Source organism: Bufo bufo, chromosome 10, assembly GCF_905171765.1.
Source record: "Bufo bufo chromosome 10, aBufBuf1.1, whole genome shotgun sequence".
Taxonomy (NCBI): Eukaryota; Metazoa; Chordata; class Amphibia; order Anura; family Bufonidae; genus Bufo; species Bufo bufo.
In genome coordinates, this window is record NC_053398.1 from 80,147,673 (window position 1) to 80,172,489 (window position 24,817).

The 24,817-nt window shown below is 43.9% G+C and overlaps 1 protein-coding gene across 1 annotated transcript in view; it reads right to left on the reverse strand.

The window, feature by feature from the left end:
• Window positions 1-23,410, reverse strand: part of EFEMP2 (EGF containing fibulin extracellular matrix protein 2) — a 117,884-nt gene extending 94,474 nt beyond the window's left edge. Inside the window, exons 1-2 of the mRNA XM_040410301.1 lie at window positions 23,175-23,410; window positions 19,315-19,395 (exon numbers count right to left, since the gene is read on the reverse strand). Coding sequence (XP_040266235.1) covers window positions 19,315-19,395 — 81 coding nt within the window. The 5' untranslated portion in view covers window positions 23,175-23,410. The remainder of the gene's footprint in view (window positions 1-19,314; window positions 19,396-23,174) is intronic.
• Window positions 23,411-24,817: the final 1,407 nt, after the last annotated feature.

Here is a 24,817-nt window from a genome sequence, read left to right on the forward strand (position 1 = left end):
AAGCTTACCGAACAGCTTGTTCTCTCGTAACCGTTGCAACACTCGTCTGACATCCAGAATGTGGGCCTCCATGGATTCAGAATATACCAAGATGTCATCCAAATAGACTACCACACACTGCTGCAACAGGTCACGGAAAACATCGTTGATGAATTCCTGAAAGACTGCGGGCGCATTGCACAACCCAAAGGGCATAACCAAGGATTCGTAATGACCGGTCCTGGTGTTAAACGCGGTCTTCCACTCATCGCCCGCCTTGATCCTTACCAGGTTATATGCCGCCCTCAGGTCGAGTTTGGTAAAGACCGTGGCCCCTTTAAGGCGATCGAACAGCTCGGAAATCAAGGGTATCGGGTAAGCGTTCTTGATCGTGATGCGATTGAGACCCCTGTAATCGATGCAAGGCCTCAACTCACCGCCCTTCTTTTTCACAAAGAAAAATCCAGCCCCTGCCGGGGACGAAGATTTGCGAATGTGTCCGCGTGAAAGTGCCTCCCTCACGTACTCCTCCATGGCCTCATTCTCCGCTACCGACAGTGGATAGACTTTGCCACGAGGAGGAACGGCACCAGATTGTAACTCTATGGCACAATCGTATGGGCGGTGCGGAGGTAGGGCAACCGCGCGCACCTTATCGAATACATCCCGGTACTCCTCGTATTCAGGAGGCAATAGAGAGTCCGAGGAAGTACACAGCAACTTGACAGACCCATGGATGCAACTAGCCCCACACTGCGGTGACCACGAGAGGATCTCGACCGATCTCCAATCGAAAGTCGGATTATGCTTCTGGAGCCAGGGGTACCCCAAGACCACCGAGTAGTGTGGAGACGAAATAACCTGGAGGCAGACCGACTCTCTGTGAACGGCACCAATGGCTATCCCCACTGGAAGGGTCTCATGAGTCACGTGTGGCGGCAGAAGGGGTCTGCCGTCTATCGCCTCAAGAGCCAGTGGGGAACCTCGAGCCTGCAGAGGAATGGAATTGGCGGCAGCGAACACACCATCAATGAACAAACCACCAGCACCAGAGTCCACCAACGCCTGGGTCGTCACCGAGCCCCCGACCCAGGAGAGGACAACAGTGATCAGTGGTTTGTCAACACGGGAAACCGGGGACGAGGAGACTCCACCCAAGATCTGCCCCCGGCAGGATCTCAGGGTACGAGCGTTTCCCGGACGGTTCGGACATGCCAACCGAAAATGCCCACCGAGACCACAGTACATGCATCGGCCCTCGCGTCTCCGGAGTGCCCTCTCCCCCTCGGACAGGCGAGCAAACCCCAGCTGCATGGGTTCACCCCCAGACAAGTCATCCCCAGGAGGCGTGGGAGGAGAGGGAGGCACGGGTGGGACAGCAAACGTAGGCACCAACCTGTTAGAAGACCTCCGCAGGTTCTCCTTAAAGGAAGGTCTCTCCCTGAGTCTGGTGTCAATCAAAATCAGGAAAGAAATAAGAGACTCGAGCTCAACTGGTAGGTCCTTAGCTGCAACCTCATCCTTCAAGGCATCCGAGAGACCATGAGAGAAAGCAGCGACCAGAGCCTCATTATTCCAGCCCACCTCTGCTGCCAGGGTACGAAACTCAATGGCGTATTCAGCTACGGATCGTGAACCCTGTCTGATGGACATAAGGAGCTTCGCAGCAGAGGCAGCACGAGCCGGCACATCGAATACCTTCCGAAGAGAAGCAACAAAACCGGAAAACTCGGCAACCACCGGATTGTTGTTCTCCCATAAAGGGCTGGCCCAGGCCAAGGCCTTGTCCGAGAGCAGCGAGATCAAGAAGCCCACCTTTGATCTCTCAGTAGGAAAGGCATGTGGCAGCAACTCGAAATAAATGCCCACCTGGTTAAGGAAACCTCGGCACTGAGTTGGCTCTCCCCCAAAGCGCTGTGGAAGAGGGGCAGAACCGGTCATACCCCGAAACACCGCAGGCGCAACAACAGGTGTCGGGGTAGACTCTGGCGCAACAACCGGAGCGGCAGTAGGAGCGAGCCCAGGAGCGACAACCGACCCATCGGCAACGGGAGCGAAATGAGCCGTGCGTTCAAGCAGGGTTTGCAACGCCACAGCGAACCGACCCAACAGGTGATCCTGCTGATCAAGTCTGGCAACCAGCGTGGGTAGCGAGGATGGCCCTGTACCGTCAGAATTCATGGCTTGGTCCTAATGTCACGGAACCATGAACCAGACGTACAACAAGAGATAAGTGAAAAAGAAGAAGGCTTTATTGAAAATAAAGCTGTAAAGCAAAAGTCCAAACGGATGGTGAAACCGAGCAGAGTCTTCGCGAAGCCAGAGGTCAGGAACCAGAAGGGTAGTCAGACGAAGCCAGGATCAGGAACCAGCAGGGTAGTCAGACGAAGCCAGGATCAGGAACCAGCAGGGTAGTCAGACGAAGCCAGGATCAGGAACCAGCAGGGTAGTCAGACGAAGCCAGGATCAGGAACCAGAAGCAGCAGCAGTCTTAGGAGCATGTGAACACAAGAGGACCAAGCAAGGAACTGAAGCCACAGACCTCCTATATATATGAGCTAGGCATCCAGCTCCTCCCAGGGGAAGGAGGAGCCGCAGGGTGGAAGGCTACAAGAAACCCAGGACCCAAGATGGCCGCCAGCACATGTCAAACGAAGGAGAGCAGCAAGCAGGTAAGACCATGACAGAAACCAATGTGGATAAACAGAACTGTAAAGAAAGCAATAAATGACAAAAAGAAAGCATATAAAACACTAAAACAGGAGGGTAGCACGGAAGCACTGAAAAACTATAAGGAAAAAAACAGAACATGTAAAAAACAAATAAAAGCGGCCAAACTAGAGACCGAGAGATTAATTGCCAAAGAGAGTAAAACTAACCCTAAAATGTTCTTCAATTATATAAATGTTAAAAAGTATAAATCTGAAGGGGTCGGCCCTTTAAAGAGTAATGAGGGGGGAGTCGCAGAGAGCGACGAGGAGAAAGCAAAGTTGTTTAATAATTTTTTCTCCAGTGTATTCACTGAGGAATATAAACTGTCAGATGAAATGCTGAATGTTGAAATAAATTCGCCATTAAAAGTGTCCTGTCTAACCCAGGAAGAAGTACAACAGCGACTTAAAAAGATCAAAATAGACAAATCGCCAGGACCGGATGGCATACACCCCCGTATCCTAAGGGAATTATGTAATGTCATAGCCAGACCCTTATTTCTGATATTTGCGGACTCTATACTGACAGGGAATGTCCCACAGGATTGGCGCATGGCAAATGTGGTGCCAATATTCAAAAAGGGTCCAAAAACAGAGCCTGGAAACTATAGGCCGGTAAGTTTAACATCTGATGTGGGTAAACTGTTTGAAGGTTTTCTGAGAGATGCTATCTTAGAGCATCTTAACGGAAATAAGCAAATAACGCCATATCAGCATGGCTTCGTGAGGGATCGGTCATGTCAAACTAATTTAATCAGGTTCTATGAGGAGGTAAGTTCTAGACTTGACAGCGGCGAATCAATGGATGTCGTATATCTGGACTTCTCTAAAGCATTTGACACTGTACCACATCAAAGGTTAGTATATAAAATGAAAATGCTCGGACTGGGAGAAAACGTCTGTAAGTGGGTAAGTAACTGGCTCAATGATAGAAAACAGAGGGTGGTTATTAACGGTACATACTCAGATTGGGTCACTGTCACTAGTGGAGTACCTCAGGGGTCAGTATTGGGTCCTATTCTCTTCAATATATTTATTAATGATCTTGTAGAAGGCTTGCATAGTAAAATATCAATTTTCGCAGATGACACTAAACTGTGTAAAGTAATTAACACTGAAGAGGACAGTATACTACTACAGAGGGATCTGGATAGATTGGAGGCTTGGGCAGATAAGTGGCAGATGAGGTTTAACACTGACAAATGTAAAGTTATGCACATGGGAAGGAATAATGCAAGTCACCAGTACATACTAAATGATAAAACACTCGGTAACACTGACATGGAAAAGGATCTAGGAATTTTAATAAACAGCAAACTAAGCTGCAAAAAACTGTGTCAGGCAGCTGCTGCCAAATCCAATAAGATAATGGGTTGCATCAAAAGGTTGCATAGAGAGTGGTCGTTGATCCAGGGAGTTATTCTAATTGCCTGATTGGAGTCGGGAAGGAATTTTTTATTCCCCTAAAGTGAGGAAAATTGGCTTCTACCTCACAGGATTTTTTTGCCTTCCTCTGGATCAACTTGCAGGATAACAGGCCGAACTGGATGGACAAATGTCTTTTTTCGGCCTTATGTACTATGTTACTAAAATCCAGAACTTGGTATTGGGCACAGAAGAAACAATGGTCTCCTATGATGTTACATCCCTCTTCACCTGCATACCCACTACAGAGGCAGTTGAAACAGTCAGGAAACAGTTGCTACTAGAGAACACCTTAGGCTGCAGAACAGAACTTAGCCCAGACCAAGTGTGTGCCTTACTGGACCTTTGTCTGAGTACCACCTACTTCAAGTATAAGTATAAGGACAAGTTCTACAAGCAAAAACATGGCTGTGCTATGGGATCGCCAGTCTCACCTATTGTAGCGAACCTGTATATGGAGGAAGTAGAAAGGAAAGCCCTGACCACTTTTTTAAGGTAATTACACCGAGTTATTGGTTCAGATATGTGGATGACACTTGGGTTAAAATTCATAAACAAGAGTTACAGGCTTTCACCGACCACATCAACTTAGTGGATCATAACATCAATTTCACGCGGGAAGATATGTAGAACAACAAACTGGCGTTTCTGGACTGTCTTATAACAGTAGAAGAGGGAAGGAAGCTGGGAATAGAGGTCTATCGAAAACCAACACACACAGACCAGTACCTGCTATTTGATTCCCACCATCCTCTAGACCACAAACTGGGAGTCATCCAGACTCTACACCACTGGGTAGAGAAAATCCCCACCAGCACAGAGGCCAAGGCGAAGGAATTCAAACACCTCAGAGAGGGACTTAAAACTTGTGGGTATCCAGTTTGGGCCTTTGTCAAAACAGAAGGAAGGAGAAGAAAGAGCACCAAGACTACCAGTGAGGGCGAGAAGCATGACAGACGCAAGAATATGATTATCCCATATGTAGCTGGGGTGTCTGAGAAACTCAAAAGGATTTTTAATAAACATCACATCCCTGTCTGCTTTAAACCCAGCAACACACTGAGGCAACAACTGGTTCACCCCAAAGACCCAACGCCTAAACATAAGATGGACAACACTGTGTACGCAGTCCAGTGCAATGAGGAATGCTCAGAACTGTATATCGGTGAAACAAAACAACAACTACATCAGCGTATGGCTCAGCATAGAAGAGCCAAAACCTCTGGTCAAGATTCAGCCGTGTACTTACATCTAAAAGAAACAGGTCACACCTTTGAAGACAGTCAAGTACGGGTTTTGGATAAGGAGGCCGATTGGTACAAACGAGGTGTGAAGGAGGCCATTGTCACGAGGGTGTCAAGAGCCACGCCTGACTACGTTATACCGGGGTCAGGAAGTCGCAGCGGGTGGCTGCGCGCTCTATGTCTAAAGACAGTGCTGTTTATTAATGGTAGCTTTCTGGGTTTGCCTTGCAATCCTTTTTGGCTCACTCAGGGATCCGTAGCTTCTCCTCCTCAGCTGTTTCTTGTCCAGCAATCCCAACCTCCTTATATTCCCATCTCTCACTTCTCTGGTTGCCAGATATAGAGCTTCCTGCCTGGACTTTTATACTGACCCACTGGAGCTGTGTAGCTGTGTTCCCTGGTTGTTGTTCCAGAACGTTACCCTCCGGATCCCTGTTGGGCCTTGGTGGTCTGCTGTTGTCGCCCACCTGGGATTATATGTTTTGTCTGTATTGTCTGTCCTCTCCTTGGTGTTTTTCTTTAGTGTCAGTGGTGCGGACTAGTGATCCCACCGCCCCGTTCACTACATAGGGCTCATCTTAGGGAAAGCCAGGGTTTAGGCACGTGATCGGCATACGGGTGAGGAACCCGTCTAGGGATGTCAGGGCAGTCAGGTGCCAGCCGCTAGGTGAGTCAGGGGTCACCATCTTTCCCTCTCCCTTGGACAGGGCCTTCCCATTTCCCTCCCTTTGCGTGACGCCGGTCATTACAGCCATCTATGTAAAAATGGAGAAGCCAAGCTTGAATAGAGGGCGAGGGGGGTTAGACATCTATTTTCTGCCACATACAATGCTGTCTTGACACCTTTTTCTGGGAGGTCATTATCACCTACTGACTCCAATTAGGATAATGGAATCAACACCTTTGACCCCATGCTGGGTATAATGACCTCTGACCCCATGCTGGGTATAATTACCAGATGTTGATTCAGTTACATATTTATTCCCAGAGAATTCTTGTACAGTCACTCAGAATTGAGAAAGCTCGTTGGAAGAACGAGTTAAACGTTTTCAAGAAATCTACAGTAAGTCCAGTTGCCTTGATTTATTCTTTACAGATATGGATGGGAAAGGACCAGGCTTATTAACCTGACATGACTGGAGTCCCAACGCTGTACAGGTATGGCGGGCTGATCAGGCAGGTGCAGGAGCAGTGCCCGTCCGATCAGCGGCACGGGTCCGGCTGTCACTGACACCGGCATCAGTGAAAACTCCAGCCCGCTCTATAAAAATATAACATGATCCGCCCCGTCAGGTGAACCTGTAAAAAGAAAATATAAAAGCTGTGCAGAAACAGCAGTTTTTTCTTCACCTCCCCTCACAAAACGTGTAATACCAAGCTTATATTGTATTTTCATGGTGACAGATTCCCTTTAAATTCTCATTTACGAGCAATTTTCTGTTTACGAGCGATAAAAAATGTTATTTCAAACAAAATTAATATTTCAGTATATTTAAATGTAAAAATAAAGTTTCTTATGGTTTCGGTGGGGGGAAGGGGGGTGCCAGAGAAAGTGCCAAATACCCTAGGCACGCCATTGGTCAGGAGATCAAGGAGACTGGCTGAGCGTGGAGGAATCTAGCAGCCTCCTTGATTTCTCTTGATTCAGTATTGATAGGGTTAATGACCACTTCCTTTTTCTCAGCTGTTGCTCAGTGGTCATCACTTCTACTCTTTATAGTCTGACCACACCCTTCTGACTATGCGGTAGATAGCTTTCATTTGGGTTTGGCTGAGCTATTGTGAGGTTGTCTCTGGTGTTCCTGCTCGTCCATCTCTACTTAAGTTAAGTGTCGCGTTTGTTATATTCCCTGTTGTTTGTATCTGGGCCTGAGGCAGAGACTTCCTTTCGTCCATCTGCAAATAGTGGCAGTGACGAGAGAAGGGCGCTCAAAGGGTGAGTATGTAAAAAAAAACACTATATCCACAATAGTGGGAAATGGTTTCCTCACCTATTAGGGTTGCACTAAATTGGGAGCAACCACAATGTAGGTTTAGTGGAAACAGTTAATGGTTGGTGCAGCCTGAACTTGTCCAATCACCTTGGGCGGTAGCCACACCGCCAATCAGGTACAAAGTAGAAATAAAAAAACACTGGGCCATAGGAGTCGAGCTTGTGGAGAACAGAGGGTGCACTTTCACAACCAGTTATTTAACAAATTTTAATTTATTCAATGACCATGCGTTTCGGGGTACTGCTGAACCCTTTATCAAGTCTGTTTGGAATGGGTTGTCTTTGGTCCTAACCTTTTTCCAGGGCATTATAGGGAATAAAGGGCCTAGGTATCCTGCATATGAATATTCCTACCTTCAAGGTCTATTCATATTGATAGGTAGTTAGGGCCCGGATCAGGGTTGTTTAGGAAATGTCCTGTTCCTTCCCTAGTTTCCAGGCCCAGTTACTGTTCCCCTTCCCTCCTGTGTTCAGTGTGGAAGTTTTCCCCCACACTGATCGTGACAATGAGGTGACAGCCTACCTATATCTTTGGAGCTATGAATGTAAACTGTGCTACTTAGGATTGACATTTGTTTCAATAAATGTTAGGTAGAAAACAGTTATGAAAATATAGAACAAAATGCAGACAGCATTGGAATGGTGTAAGCTTAATTATGTCTCAAATAAAATGTTGGAAATAGTCTTTACTTTTTACTAGGACATCAGTATAATTTTACATGGCAAAAATGTTGTGTTCTCACAACCCTTATCTCATGGCCACCTAAAGTTCAGTTATGGAAAGAATGACAGGAAGGACTGGGGTGCAGAGTGACAAACCAGGACAATAGACTGGAAATACAATAAATATGGCTCTGTTGTATAATGGTCATTGCTGTAAAATATGTATAAGATATTCCAAAACATGACGCATTAACATCCAGGGTACACCCAGATGGGAACCCACTGACACATACATTCTACAAAATATCCTGGCAGGCCCTAATGATCAGACAGTTATCACATTTCCAATAGATATGTCATAAATGTTTGAGTGAGAAGCTGCTTTTTAAATCTGGAAACAGGAAAGGAGTATCATCCAATTAACTTCTCCGCCATATTCTGCGGTGCAGGTCACTGATTGTCCCTCTGACAGTTACTAATTTTATACAAAGCTAATATACCTAACGGAGCACCGTTTATCAGTGCCCAGCATTCCCTTGCAGGACTAACATTCTGAGTTTAAGGGTACAGCTACACAGCGACATATGTCATGCGACATTTCAAGTATGATTGTCAATGGTGTGTATCTGCTTCTTAGTAAAGGAGGCACTATAGAATATAAGTCCCAGTTCTAAGGATTTTGGACCTTTTTTGGATCTGATGAGGTTTTAAGACTAAAAGTCGTCAGTTGTCATCTGTGTTGAGCGGTTTTCCAGTGAATGACGCCAACTAGGTTTATTACCGTCTACTTGCTTACTTGTCTTTTACTAAACAGGACAATGTAAGCATCTCTTCACTTCTGGTCATTGAGGTATATTCACTTGAGTCAGAAGTTCTGGATGCGGCACATAACTGAAACAAATTGAGCCGAAGCAATCCAATTGACTATAATGGGAGCCATTTGGTTTGCTTTTAGGTGTCCATTTTTTTTTTTTTTAAAGTCCTATATAAAACCCAGCCAGCAGTCTCTCTGGGTGGTTTATCCTCCATCTGACAGAGAAGCTGGGGAGTCTCTGTGTTTTGGGACCCGTGAATTTGTGCCATGCTAAAGGGCTGAGAGCCGCATGCCGGGAAACATGCCCCTAAAGCCTGCTGTAGACTGCGGGTGGAAAACTGCTAACCAGGGGACAATTTTGTTCTATGGACATTGCATGGTGTGAACAAACACCAAGACTGTGAACGGTCATTTTGTTTTTCCTTAAGGCCCCTTTCACATGAACTAGTTTTCCGCGCGGGTGCAATGCGTGACGTGAACGCATAGCACCCGCACTAAATCCTGACCCATTCATTTCAATGGGTCTGTGTACATGAGCGTTGTTTTTCATGCATCAGTTCTGCGTTGTGTGAAAATCGCAGCATGTTCTATATTCTGCGCTTTTCACGCAGCCCTGGCCCCATAGAAGTGAATGGGGGTGCGTGAAAAACTCATTGCATCCGCAAGTAAGTGTGGGTGCGATTCGTTTTTCACTGATGGTTGCTAATAGATGTTGTTTGTAAACCTTGAGTTTTTTATGACGCGCGTGAAAAACGCATCAAAACGCATTGCACCCGCGCGGAAAAAACTGAACAACTGAACGCAATCACAGACAAAACTGCAATGAGCAGGACACTGGGTCATTGGGGCTGCTATGCAGTGGGTCCGATTTAGGTGTAACTAAGTTCGTGACGCCAGTTGCAGCTTGCGCAGGTACTGTAAAAGGGCCCTTTAAGATGGTATGAGCACACGTACTAGGTTAGGAATGCCAGAGGGGGATATTGTCTCTGTAAAGTGTCAACGGTGTCTCCTACCTTAGTACGGCTGGACTCCTGTATCCTGGCTCACATGCAACAAAATTGAGTGCTGTCAATAGGAGTAATGGAGGAATGATGGAATTCCACACAGAAAATAGGGTCCAACTTGTCTTTACTTGGTGTTATAAGATGCAGCTTTAGATCCATACAATTTACAGCAATAGTCTTGGATCCCAGCAGGTATTGGCAATATGTGGCAGGAATTATATTTATATTCTGCATCTGGTACATACGCCTTTAAGAATCTGGCAGGTATCTATCTTCTGCTCTGTCTTGGGTCTGCTTGATATGGGCCTGACTAGCTGTGGAGGTACTTATCTTCTCCTTGTTCTGGAATCTGTACTTACAGGACTGCTCGCAGGGTATGGTGGTTTCTTCCTGGAGATCTGATAGTTCTGAAGATGGCTGCTTTCTTGGTCACCAGCTGAGGTAAGGGACTCAGGCTGGGAAGGTTGCTTTGGGCCTCAGGTTAGGCCTGAATCCTTGGTTGGGATCCCTGTTTCTGGGAGCTCCTATTCACACAGCCTACCCCAACAGGGGATGGCTGGTACACACTGCCTAGAACTTTCTGCCCTCCCTCTGAAGTAGGATGTGGGAACATTCCACTCCTCCTCAGATAGGGGGAAGCTAGCCTGGAATGGTATATTCCAGTCTAGATATACTAACTGGCTTGGTTCTGCTACCTGCTGGTGTACATGAATATTAGAGCATAAATACAATGCAACAGACCTGGAAAATGCACATTATGGGGAAAATGATGCAAACTTATACCAAATGACAATATGCATAGACCTAACATTATGAACAGGGGAACAGAAGTTTAGTGACTTACTTCAGGATGTTACAAAACTGACTGAACTTGCTTGCAAAATAGTGCGAGTTTCACTGAACGCACCCTGAACGCATCCGGACCTAATCCGTCACACTCGTGTGAAAGGGGCCTAAGTGTGAATAAACACTGAACTGTTTAACCGCTTGCCATCACGGTAACGCCGATAGGCATCCGAACGGCAGCACTCTCAGGTCTCAGCGACGCCTATTGGCGTCATCTCGTGAGACCTGATATTTGCTGTGAACGCGTGCTAACAGGAGCGCGCCTTCACAGGATTGCGCAGTTCACAAGTTTAACTACAGCCTGCCAGCGCTGATCATTGGCTGGCAGGCTGTATATTTTTAAAATAACCAATCAAATACGTATGTCAGACGCTATTTTGTAAATCGCGTCTGATATACCTGCTACCTGCTCCTCTGGTGGTCCCTTTTGCTTGGATCGACCACCAGAGGACACAGGCAGCTCTTTAAGTAGCACCAAACACCACACACACATTACACCCCCCCTGTCACTTATTAACCCCTTATTAACCCCTGATCACCCCATATAGACTCCCTGATCACCCCCCTGTCACCCCCCTGTCATTGATCACCCCCTGTAAGGGTCCCTTATCACCGCCAGTTAGTTAGCTACTTGTTAGGTAGTTAGCGCCCAGCCCACCGCAGTCACTGATTAGTCGCTGATTAGCATCATCGCTGTCGCTAATCAGCACTATATAGTATCTGTAAGTGATCAAGACTGATCGCAATCAGATCTATATAAGTACATTAGGGTCACCTTAGGCTCTACAAAAAACGCAGTGTTCACCCGATCAGGCCTGATCTTGTGCGCACACTTGTGTTCAGTCCGCCCCACCACAGTGACAAAATTATTTTTTTTCTGATCACTGCAAAAACACAGTAAAATCGCTACGGCGCTATAAAGATCACTTTTGAGCTTTCTGGATCTTTATTAGCGATCGCAGCTTTACTTCGCAAGCACTCCTTTTTACTAGGCAGGTGTGCTCTTTTTCCTGGGTAGTCTCAGAGGAATACCCCCTAAATTTAGTTAGCCCAAAATGTCAAAAAAGGGGTATTCCGCTGAAGAGGCCTACAGGATTCTGGCCCTGATGGATGAAAGCGATGGGGACGCCTCACCCGCTGAATATAGTGGTTCAGAATATGAACCTGTAGACAGCAGTGGCACTCTAACCGCTAGTGAAGATGACGAGGTTGAGGTCCCTGCTATGGTCAGGCGTACCCGACCCCATGTCAGTGTTCTGAATACCCCGCGTGATGAGCCTCATTTGCAGCAGAGTGGTGCTAGCGCTGATCTTTTTTATGGTGCGGCATACAACAGCAGCGCAGCACATCCTGGACCTTCTACCAGCACTGGTGAAGTGGCGAGCACCAGAAGGGAAGTTCAAGCTGGTACGGTGGCACGTGCAGTAACCCCCGTCGCAGCCACCACATTCACAGGCCCGTAGAGCCCTTAGTCTCCCAGAGGTGCTGGCAAACCCAAATTGGCAATCCCCTGCTTCTGCCGCACACGTATTGCCCCCTTTCACCGCCCAGTCTGGAGTTCGCGTGGAGACAGCTCATTTAGGATCAGCCCTTGAGTTTTTTTTAGCTGTTCTTCACCGCAGATCTCTATGACTTTGTTGTGGCAGAAACCAACCGCTACGCCACACAGTATATAACCGCCAATCCGGAAAGCTTCTATGCCCAGCCTTTCCGGTGGAAACCAGTCACAGTTTCCGAATTTTAAATATTTTTGGGCCTTATCCCCAGCATGGGTCTACTAAAAAAAATGTATTGCGGTCCTATTGGTCTAAAGACCCAATACATTACATGCCCATGTTCTCTGCTGCTATGTCCAGGGCACGTTTTGAGGTCATCATGAGCTTTATGTATTTCACTGACCATAAAACCTGTCATCCAAGAGGCCACCCTGCTTATGACCGGCTCCACAAAATTCGGCCCCTCATCGAGGTTTGCAGATGTGTATACCCCCAATCAGAACATCTGCATAGACGAGTCCCTTGTACATTTTACCGGGCGCCTTGGCATCAAACAGTACATCCTCAGCAAGCGTGCCCGGTATGGGGTTAAACTGTATAAGCTCTGTGAAAGGGCCACAGGCTATACATATCGTTTTAGGGTCTATGAGGGAAAAGACTCAAAGCTGGAGCCGGTCGGATGCCCTGACTACCTGGGGAGCAGTGGCAAGATTGTCTGGGACTTGGTGTCACCCTTACTCCACAAGGGGTACCACTTATACGTGGACAATGTTTACACAAGCGTGACCAAGAACTGCTCTCGGTGAAGTGGAGGGACAAGAGGGACGTTTACCTTCTGTCCACCATTCACGCAGACACGACAGAACAAATTGAAAGGGCAACTGGAGTCATTGAGATTGAGAAACCCCTCTCTGTCCATGACTATAACCTTCACATGGGAGGGGTGGACTTCAATGACCAGATGTTGGCTCCCTATTTAGTTTCCCGCCGCACCAGACGCTGGTATAAGAAGGTGTCTGTTTATTTAATTCAATTGGCTGTCTATAATAGTTTTGTTCTCTACAGTAAGGCTGGGAGAACGGGATCCTTCCTATAATTCCAGGAAGAGATCATTTCGGAACTCCTGTATCCAGGAGGGTCCGTGCCCCAAGTCCCTGATGTAGTTAGCCGGCTACATGACAGACACTTCCCGAGTGTCTATCCTGGTACCCCAACTCAGCGTTCCCCAAGAAAAAGATGTCGTGTCTGTAGCAGGGCTGGAATATGACGTGACACCACCGTTTTTTGTCCTGACTGTCCTGACCAGCCTGCCCTATGCATAGGGGAGTGTTTCCGCAAGTACCACACATAGGTACACTATTAGGCCCCTTTCACACAGGCGAGTATTGCGCGCGGATGCGATGCGTGAGTTGAACGCATTGCTCCCGCACTGAATCCCGACCCATTGATTTCTATGGGGCTGTTCACATGAGCGGTGATTTTCACGCATCACTTGTGCGTTGCGTGAAAATCGCAGCATGCTCTATTTTGTGCGTTTTTCACGTAACGCAGGCCCCATAGAAGTGAATTGGGTTGCGTGAAAATCGCAAGCATCCGCAAGCAAGTGCGGATACGGTGCGATTTTCACGCACGGTTGCTAAGAGACGATCGGGATGGAGACCCGATCATTATTATTTTCCCTTATAACATGGTTATAAGGGAAAATAATAGCATTCTGAATACAGAATGCATAGTAAAATAGCGCTGGAGGGGTTAAAAAAATAAATAAATAAATAATAATTTAACTCACCTTAATCCACTTGATCGCGCAGCCGGCATCTATTCTGACTTCTTTCTTTGCTGTGTGCAGCAATAGGACCTGTGGTGACGTCACTCCGGTCATCACATGATCCATCACATGATCTTTTACCATGGTGATGGATCATGTAATGGACCATGTGATGACCGGAGTGACGTCACCACAGGTCATGTTGCTGCACACAGCAAAGAAAGAAGTCAGAAGAGATGCCGGCTGCGCGATCAAGTGGATTAAGGTGAGTTAAATTATTATTTATTTATTTTTTAACCCCTCCAGCGCTATTTTACTATGCATTCTGTATTCAGAATGCTATTATTTTCCCTTATAACCATGTTACAAGGGAAAATAATACAATCTACAGAACACCGATCCCAAGCCCGAACTTCTTCTCACGCGAGTGCAAAACGCATTACAATGTTTTGCACTCGCGCGGAAAAATCGTGCATGTTCCCGCAACGTACCCGCACCTTTTCCCGCAACGCCCGTCTGAAAGAGGCCTTAGTGTAGGGATCGCGTGACACAGGACAGGCACACAGGGGTCTTAGGGCCCTTTCACACAGAGCTGCTACAAACCTCTCCTTTCACCTGGGACAAAGTGCATAATGTACTTCGCCACATCTCTGGGCGATTTGCGCTTTTCACATTGTCCCATGGGGAAGGAGAGGTTTGTCCTCTAAAGGTAAAAAAATAAATAAAAAATCACAGGTAAGCAAAAAAGTTAATGTTCTGTTTCAAATGTTATATAAAGTTTATAAAAGTTGATGTTAATAAATTTATTGCGTTGCTGCCTGTTTTTTTGTTTTTTTTTAGCTTCTAGATGGACCAAGCGATCAACCAGCTGCAGAACTGATGTGCATTCTGACAGAAGCATTGCGCTGCTGTCAGATTACACAAAGTCGGTGTATGCGGCGCTGGAAGACGAGATTTCTCCTCTGCAGTAAAAAAGATACGTTTGTTGAGGCATATGCTTTGGCAAACACTTTGTATAAAAAAAATAAAAAATTCTGGCAATGATTTATTCATCCACATCGATTGATGTGAATGGAGAAAGCAGATTTGCCAGGGCATACGAGCTGAAGTAGGTTTGGATGTTGGGCGGAGCTCCTATGTCCTGGCAGACTCCTTTCCCCTCTCTTTTTTTTTTGCACATTTTTTGGCAGAGATTTTTTCATCCACATTGATCGATGCGAATGAAGAAATCTGTGCCGTTCATTTTTTCTTTCAGCCCAGAGGCTGAACGGAAAAAAAAAATCTCATTACCCGTATGCTCAATATAAGGAGAATAGCAGAAACTCCTAATGCTGGCCATACATGTAATGATGTGGAGACCCTCAAATGCCAGGGCAGTACAAACACCCCACAAATTACCCCATTTTGGAAAGAAGACACCCCAAGGTATTCGCTGAGGGGCATATTGAGTCCATGAAAGATTGAACTTTTTGTCCCAAGTTAGCGGAAAGGGAGACTTTGTGAGAAAAAAAATAAAAAATCAATTTCCGCCAACTTGTGAAAAAAAATACCCCACATGTGACCCCATTTTGGAAAGAAGACACCCCAAGGTATTCCGTGAGGGGCATGGCGAGTTCATGTAAAATTTTATTTTTTGTCACAAGTTAGTGGAATATGAGACTTATATAAATCATTTTCCGCTAATTTGTGCCCAAAAAAATAATCTTCTATGAACTCGCCATGCCCCTCACGGAATACCTTGGGGTGTCTTCTTTCCAAAATGGGGTCACTTGCGGGGTATTTATACTGCCCTGGCATTTTAGGGGCCCTAAAGTGTGAGAAGTAGTTTGGAATCCAAATGCGTAAAAATGCCCTGTGAAATCCTTCCTAAAGGTACTCATTGGAATTTGGGCCCCTTTGTGCACCTAGGCTGCAAAAAAGTGTCACACATGTGGTACCGCCGTACTCAGAAGAAGTAGGGCAATGTGTTTTGGGGTGTATTTTTATATATACCCATACTGTGTGTGAGAAATATCTTTGTAAATGACAACTTTTAAAAAAATTTTTATACAAAGTTGTCAATTTACAGAGATATTTCTCTCACCCAGCATGGGTATATGTAAAAATACACCCCAAAACACATTGCCCTACTTCTTCTGAGTATGGTGATACCACATCTGTGACACTTTTTTTTCAGCCTAGGTGCGTAAAGGGGCCGAAAGTCCAACGAGTACCTTTAGGCTTTACAGAGTTGCTCACAATTTAGCCCCGCCCAAAATGCCAGAACAGTAAACACACCCCACAAATGACCCCATTTCGGAAAGTAGACACCCCAAGGTATTCACTGAGGGGCATAGTGAGTCCATGGGAAATTTTTAATTTTTTTTGCCAGAAGTTAGCAGAAATGGACACTTTATTATATTTTTTTTTCCTCAGAAAGTGTCATTTTCCGCTAACTTTGGGGTGTCTTCTTTCTAAAATGGGGTCATTTGGGGGGTATTCATACTATCCTGGCATTCTAGCACCTCAAGAAACATGACAGGTGCTCAGAAAGTCAGAGCTGCTTCAAAATGCGGAAATTCACATTTTTGTACCATAGTTTGTAAACGCTATAACTTTTGCGCAAACCAATAAATATACACCTATTGGATTTTTTTTTTTTTACCAAAGACATGTAGCACAATAAATTCTGACACAAACTTGTATAGAAATGTAATTATATTTGAACAATTTTACCAGAAAAAGTTAAAAATACACTTTTTTTGAGAAAATTGCGGTCTATTTTGATTAATATCAGAAAAACTTAAAATCTCAGCAGCAATCAAATACCACCAAAAGAAAGCTGTATTTGTGAGAAGAAAAGGAGGTCAAATTCATTTGGGTGCCAAGTTGCATGACCGAGCAATAAACCGTTAAAGTTGTGAAGTGACGATTTGTAAAAAAGGGCCTGGTCACTAGGGGGGTATAAACCTGTGGTCCTTAAGTGGTTAAGTTAAAGACTTTGTGATTGCCTCTAAACTGCGTCTGCTAGCCTGTCTACCAGAGCAAAACCCCACAGCACTTAATTTTGCACAAGATTTTTTAACATTTCAGGCTACTTTCACACTAGCGTTCGGGGCTCCGCTTGTGAGCTCCGTTTGAAGGGTCTCACAAGCGGCCCGAACGCATCCGTCCAGCTGCCAATGCATTCTGAGTGGATGCGGATCCGCTCAGAATGCATCAGTCTGGCAGCGTTCAGCCTCCGCTCCGCTCAGCAGGCGGACACCCGAAAGCTGCTTGCAGCGTTCGGGTGTCCGCCTGGCCGTGCGGAGGCAAACGGATCCGTCCAGACTTACAATGTAAGTCAATGGGGACGGATCCGTTTGAAGTTGACACAATATGGCTCAATTTTCAAATGGATCCGTCCCCCATTGACTTTCAATGTAAAGTCTGGACGGATCCGTCTGAACAACTTTCAGACTTAGAATTTTTTCTAAAATATAATGCAGATGGATCCGTTCTGAACAGATCCAAACGTCTGCATTATAGGAGAGGATCCGTCTGTGCAGACACCAGACGGACCCGCTCTGAACGCTAGTGTGAAAGTAGCCTTAAACACCTTTAGACTAAACTTGTTGTATTGAAAAATCTAGTGGTCTTACAAACTGTGGATACTGGTCACCAGATATAGACACCCACATATAATCATGACATGAAATAGACAAGCAGTTTTTCTACAAGAATTAGTCCAGAAGCCCAGTACTCCACCAGGTCTATGTGTTTACTGACTACATCGGAAACACAAGATTACAAGTAACAACCCACAGTAGAAACAAGAAGTAATTCACTAGAACTGCCTGTAACTTTTATATAGGCTCTATGATATCACACATCCAAGTTTTAAAGGGGAAAACTCATCTGCCATGTTTATCTTCTGAATTTTTCAAAAATAGCACTAGTTTATAAGTTACTTTATTGAGAAAATACTTAAAAAAACATTATCTAAGCAATGCAAGCACTCTTTACCTCTCAGATTGTGTCTTGATCATATGATTGGGGAAGATCTAATCTCTAGCTACCATAACTTTGTGCTTATTAAGCATTAATTCATTGTTTTTGTTAGGATTGAATACTTTCATATATTTACTAAGGCTACTTTCACACTCGCGTTTTGGGCGGATCCATCATGGATCTGTAAAAACGGATCCGTTACAATAATACAACCGCATGCATCCGTCATGAATGCATCCGTTTGTATTATCTGTAACATAGCCAGGATGGGTCCGTCATGAACTCCATTGAAAGTCAACGGGAGACGGATCAGTTTTCTATTGTGCCAGATTGTGTCATAGAAAATCCGTCCCCATCGACTTACATTGTGTGTCAGAACGGATCCATTTGGCTCAGTTTCATCAGACGGACACCTAAACGCTGCAGGCAGCGTTTCGGTGGCCGTCTCCAAAGCGGAATGGAGGCTGAACAGAGGCAAACTGATGCATTCTGAGCGGATCCTTATCCATTCAGAATGCATTAGGGCAAACTGATCCATTTTGGACCACTTGTGAGAGCCCTAAGACAGATTCCTTGCTGGCTACACAAAACAGGCGTAGAAAATTGCAAATGACACGGGCATTGCTGGCCTGTCCCTTTCCCCGCTCATGCCACACCCACTTATTTAGATCTTTATCACTTATTTACAGGTGAAACTTGAAAAATTCGAATATTGTGCAAAAGTCCATTTATTTCAGTAATGCAAATTAAAAAGAATTGCATTAATGCATCTTAAAATTAGAATTTTGGGAAAAGGTTCAATATTCTAGGCTCAAAGTGTCACACTCTAGTCAGCTAATTAATCCATACCCTCTGAGCAAAGGGCACCACAAAGTGTACATGCATGCTGGCTCTATGCCATGATTTTCAATAATTATACTGAATTATATGTACACATTTATGGATGGTCATCATCTTATGATTTGGGGGATTCTCTCCTTATACAGTAGATAGCATGATAGCACCTAATCAGTGTGAGGAGTCTTATAGATCAGGCAATGCTCCTTTGGAATTCCTCTTATGAATAACCTGTTTTATTGTGTTTCAAAGTATACATTTAATTACACAACTACTCATGACCCAAGCACTCTTAGCTATATTGGGTGTGTGATTATTTTTGGCCTATGCTGGACCAACAGAACTTCTTAACCCTCACTGATGCATTGTGTTTTCATAGTCATAAAAAGACTACAGATGTGTATGTTATTGGTGTATCTGTATACAGTAAGTAGATAAAGGTAATTCCTAAAGAAATAGGGGCATTCTGAAACCCCTGACTTGAGTAGCAAGAACTGACCTTTACTTAATTTAATTTTCATTATTGTGCAACTTTATTAAATATGTATATATGACAGTAGATTACCGCAAAGGTGTTCGCCTCCTCATTTTCTTGTTGGATGCTAGGAACCAGAAGGACACAGAGCAGTATGAAGAAATACATCATCTGTAAGAACCAGAAAAAGAAGATGAAAATTAACGAGAGAAGCATTCCTGAATACAACCATGTTCATCTTTATATATATCTACATCTATATATTTATATATATCTTAATATATTGGATGTTTCTTCTTCTACAAGCTAAAGAGTGGAAAGCCCAGCATTTTATGGAAGTCTTTGAAATCTCCTGTGCTGCCGAAGGATGCCTCTAAATTAGGCGCAACCTCTGGCAGTCCTCGTGCCAGAATGAAATATACGGCAGCTCGGAGCTGCCATGGATTTCTGTTTACATTTGCTCCAGAAAACTGCTGAAAATGAAGATAAATACTTTGGGCCCCATCCCATCCATGTCCCCCTTTGGGAAAGTGGTGAGGGTGGCGCAAAAATGACACTTGCGACAAAATTTGTTGCAAGTGCCATTTAAAAATTGCAGACATAAAGTTTGCACCTTTTAATGCAAAAAAAAAAGTGGTGCATTGAGATAAATCTGCCCCCGGAGATACATGAAGTTGCTGTGGGAAACTGACTTCTTCTGAAACCCTCAGCTATATACATATATGTGAGCACTTTTTGTACAGTAGCTCAAATCTAAGCATACTAAGCATCTTTAAAGAGTATTAAGGGGGGAGTCGCAGAGAGCGACGAGGAGAAAGCAAAGCTGTTAAATATTTTTTTCTCCAATGTATTCACTGAGGAAAATAAACTGTCAGATGACATGCAGAATGTAAAAATAAATTCCCCATTAAAAGTGTCCTGTCTGACCCAGGAAGAAGTACATCAGCGACTTAAAAAGATTAAAATAGACAAATCGCCAGGACCGGATGGCATACACCCCCGTATCCTAAGGGAATTAAGTAATGTCATAGCCAAACCCTTATTTCTGATATTTGCAGACTCTATACTGACAGGGAATGTCCCACAGGATTGGCGCATGGCAAATGTGGTGCCAATATTAAAAAAGGGTCCAAAAACAGAGCCTGGAAACTATAGGCCGGTAAGTTTAACATCTGTTGTGGGTAAACTGTTTGAAGGTTTTCTAAGAGATGCTATCTTAGAGCATCTCAACGGAAATAAGCAAATAACGCCATATCATCATGGCTTCGTGAGGGATCGGTCATGCCAAACTAATTTAATCAGTTTCTATGAGGAGGTAAGTTCTAGACTTGACAGCGGCGAATCAATGGATGTCGTATATCTGGACTTCTCCAAAGCATTTGACACTGTACCACATAAAAGGTTAGTATATAAAATGAGAATGCTCGGACTGGGAGAAAACGTCTGTATGTGGGTAAGTAACTGGCTCAATGATAGAAAACAGAGGGTGGTTATTAATGGTACACACTCAGATTGGGTCACTGTCACTAGTAGGGTACCTCAGGGGTCAGTATTGGGTCCTATTCTCTTCAATATATTTATTAATGATCTTGTAGAAGGCTTGCATAGTAAAGTATCAATTTTCGCAGATGACACTAAACTGTGTAAAGTAATTTACACTGAAGAGGACAGTATACTACTACAGAGCAATCTGGATAGATTGGAGGCTTGGGCAGATAAGTGGCAGATGAGGTTTAACACTGACAAATGTAAAGTTATGCACGTGGGAAAGAATAATGCAAGTCACCAGTACATACTAAATGGTAAAACACTCGGTAACACTGACATGGAAAAGGATCTAGGAATTTTAATAAACAGCAAACTAAGCTGCAAAAACCAGTGTCAGGCAGCTGCTGCCAAGGCCAATAAGAAAATGGGTTGCATCAGAAGGGGCATAGATGCCCGTGATAAGAACATAGTCCTACCACTTTACAAATCGCTAGTCAGACCACACATGGAGTACTGTGTACAGTTCTGGGCTCCTGTTAACAAGGCAGACATAGCAGAGCTGGAGAAGGTCCAGAGGAGGGCAACTAAAGTAATAACTAGAATGGGGCAACTACAGTACTCTGAAAGATTATCAAAATTAGGGTTATTCACTTTACAAAAAAGACGACTGAGGGGAGATCTAATTAATATGTATAAATATATCAGGGGTCAGTACAGAGATCTCTCCCATCATCTATTTATACCCAGGACTGTGACTGTGATGAGGGGACATCCTCTGCGTCTGGAGGAAAGAAGGTTTGTACACAAACATAGAAGAGGATTCTTTACGGAAAGAGCAGTGAGACTATGGAACTCTCTGCCTGAGGAGGTGGTGATGGTGAGTACAATAAAGGAATTCAAGAGGGGCCTGGATGTATTTCTGGAGCGTAATAATATTACAGGCTATAGCTACTAGAGAGGGGTCGTTGATCCAGGGAGTTATTCTGATTGCCTGTTCGAAGTCGGGAAGGAATTTTTTATTCCCCTAAAGTGGGGAAAATTGGCTTCTACCTCACAGGGTTTTTTTTTTGCCTTCCTCTGGATCAACTTGCAGGATGACAGGCCGAACTGGATGGACAAATGTCTTTTTTCGGCCTTATGTACTATGTTACTATGTTACTTTCAGTCTACAAATCTTCAGTTAGGGCTCTCATTGAAGAAAATAAACTTTTTTAAAACAATGTCTTCAATACAGCCATGGACGGTGGGCATCCAAGACAATTCCTACTGATAAGGCCTCCTGCACACAACCGTTTTTTTCTTTCGTTTACGGGCCGTTTTTTGCATTCCCTATACGGTCCGTATACGGAACCATTCATTTCAATGGTTCCGCAAAAAAAAGGAATGTACTCCGTATGCATTCTGTTTCCGTATTTCTGTTTTTCCGTTCCGTTGAAAGATAGAACATGTCCTATTATTGCCCGCAAATCACGTTCCGTGGCTCCAGTCAAGTCAATGGGTCCGCAAAAAAAACGGAACACATACGGAAATGCATCCGTATGTCTTCCGTTTCTGTTCCGTTTTTTCCGGAACCATCTATTGAAAATGTTATGCCCAGCCCAATTTTTTTCTATGTAATTACTGTATATGCTATACGGAAAAACAGAACAGAAACGGAAACACAACGGAAACAAAAAATGGAACAACTGATCCGTGAAAAACGGACCGCAAAACACTGAAAAAGCCATACGGTCGTGTGCAGGAGGTCTAAGACTGTGGTCACTTGCCAAGAATTTCAATGTCTTGTTAGACATCTGATACTTCACCAGTTATGAAACTGGACCAACACATGCACTATGTTCAGTTTTATGGAGATTTCACACTGAAGACTCTATTATGACTTACCTTCATGTAGGAAGGCAATTTATAGGGCAATAACCCATATATAGTATGCATTAGGAGCCTCAGTTCATCCATATGTGGATATTCTGACCTAGTCAACTTTTAGCGACACCACCTGATATATACATCAAAACAAACTGCTTTGAGACTGAGCATCCTCTGCTAGATGACACAAATTAAATTTTACACAATAGTCAGATTCTAGATACTTTGAGTATATGATATTGGGAAATTACTATGAAATTCTTTAAAGTGGTTTTAAGACTAGATGAGCTGAGTCAAGTGTTTCCATTGCATTTACTTTACTTATTCTGGTATATTTTAATCTCACAGTTATTCCAGGTATAATTCAGTTTTTTATACACGGTTTTTCACTGGAAATATAACTGGAGTTATCACAGAAGGTATCAGAGACTTTCTGCTAAAAGTGAAGTCCAGTTTACTAACTCTAAGAGCAAGCTGCTAAGATACTGTATATTGCATGAGTTGATCTGCTGGAGAAGACAAATCAGATATAATGTATTATATGGGAAGAGCAGGAATATGTACATAGATGTAGACAGAGAAACATGCGTACTTACAGTTCTTTATGATGAATGAAAGCAGCCGGTTCACTTTCTTGCACACTTTTCCTTCTCTCCTGTATACCGACACTCCCCCCCTTCAGTCTTCTCCACTAAATGTCTCCCTTGTTCACGTCCTCTTTGTGCGCCAGTCTCCCCTCCTCCTCTAACACTATGCCAGGAGTTGTCTCCTTCTGCTCTAACTTCTTACATCTAGTGAGCAAGTTCCACCCTGTGTGTTTAAGCTCTCACAATTTCTATCTGTTTCTCTTTTTCTCCCTCTCTCCAAATTCCTGAATTTCTGCCAATCCCTCCCTGCTTTCCAGTAACCCCCCCCCCACACCTGGTTTTACTTAAACACAGACACACAGCTCTTTTATGTCCAGCTGTTCGCCCCCATCTGGATCCCCACCTCTTACACACCCCTAGAGACCTGTGTCACAACTTCTTCCCCTAGAGACACCACGACTCCTAATTTTTGTTCCTTACATAGACACCCTCATAAGCTGTAGCCTCTGTGTTTACCAAATTCTATTCTCATCCTCCCTCCCACACATTACCACCACCACTAAACTAGTGTTACACACACCAGTCACCTTTCACCTAAGCTGCGCAAATAAAAGTTGTCCTGTAAGAGACCCAAAAATCTAAAGCTTAAGACCTTCCATTGGTCTCACATTATCCATAACTATCACAATCTTTATAATTTACAAATACAGATTTACATGCCACCTATAGATGCCACTGTCTTCTTCTTAAAGGGCCAAACCATGCTAGACCCTGTCTGTCTCACATGACAAATAGTTATATCAGTGGATTTCTCTTTGATTTAATTTCTGGGAGCATTTAAGATAAACTTCCAGTCAGCTTTCTCATTTTCTGTGTCTCACAGATGTATCTTATGAGACAGGCCCTTGGGCTCTGTATATATGGAGTAGGTCCCACTGGATATGAATTTGATTTCCTGCCCTTCCCTGGGGCAATTTTAGATGCACATGTTAACCACATATGCTCATAGATTGCTTTAGCTATTTCTCAGCCTTGCTTTGAATATTTCCAACAGGTCGATTTTTCATAGTTGGGAAGAAGGAATCTAAAATTATAACCAATAAAATTGAATTGGATAGTATCCATGTTGAAAAGTTAATTCATTTAACACGTGTTGCACTCATTCAGAATTAGCGTACGTATTTTGATTAAGTTAACATAGATTGTATATATCTCCTGCTTTCTGACGGTAAATTTGCGTTGCATAAATGCATACCCAAAGCCTACAAGGCTAAGCATCAGAAATGAATTGAATTTTTATGTGGAGATGAAAGTACCATATCAGATACTTTTTTTTTTTTTTTTGCCATTGTTCCTGTCCAGTTTTTATTACACACTCCCTTTCTTTTTTTTGCTGGTCAAAGATTGGGTTAAATGCACTCTTCAGATATCTGCCCCCTCTTCTTTTTTTTTTTGTATAATTGTCTTTTTATTAAAGTATCTTTTGCAAAAAAACATACAAATGCATTATTCATTTTTTGTATAACAGACAAAAAATGTCAGCAAGATTAAATCAAGTGAAGAATAATTGTCCACTTACTAAGGGTGGCTTAACATATACATTAGGTTACATAGATGTCCAACATCTACCACATGACTATAAAATGTGGTAT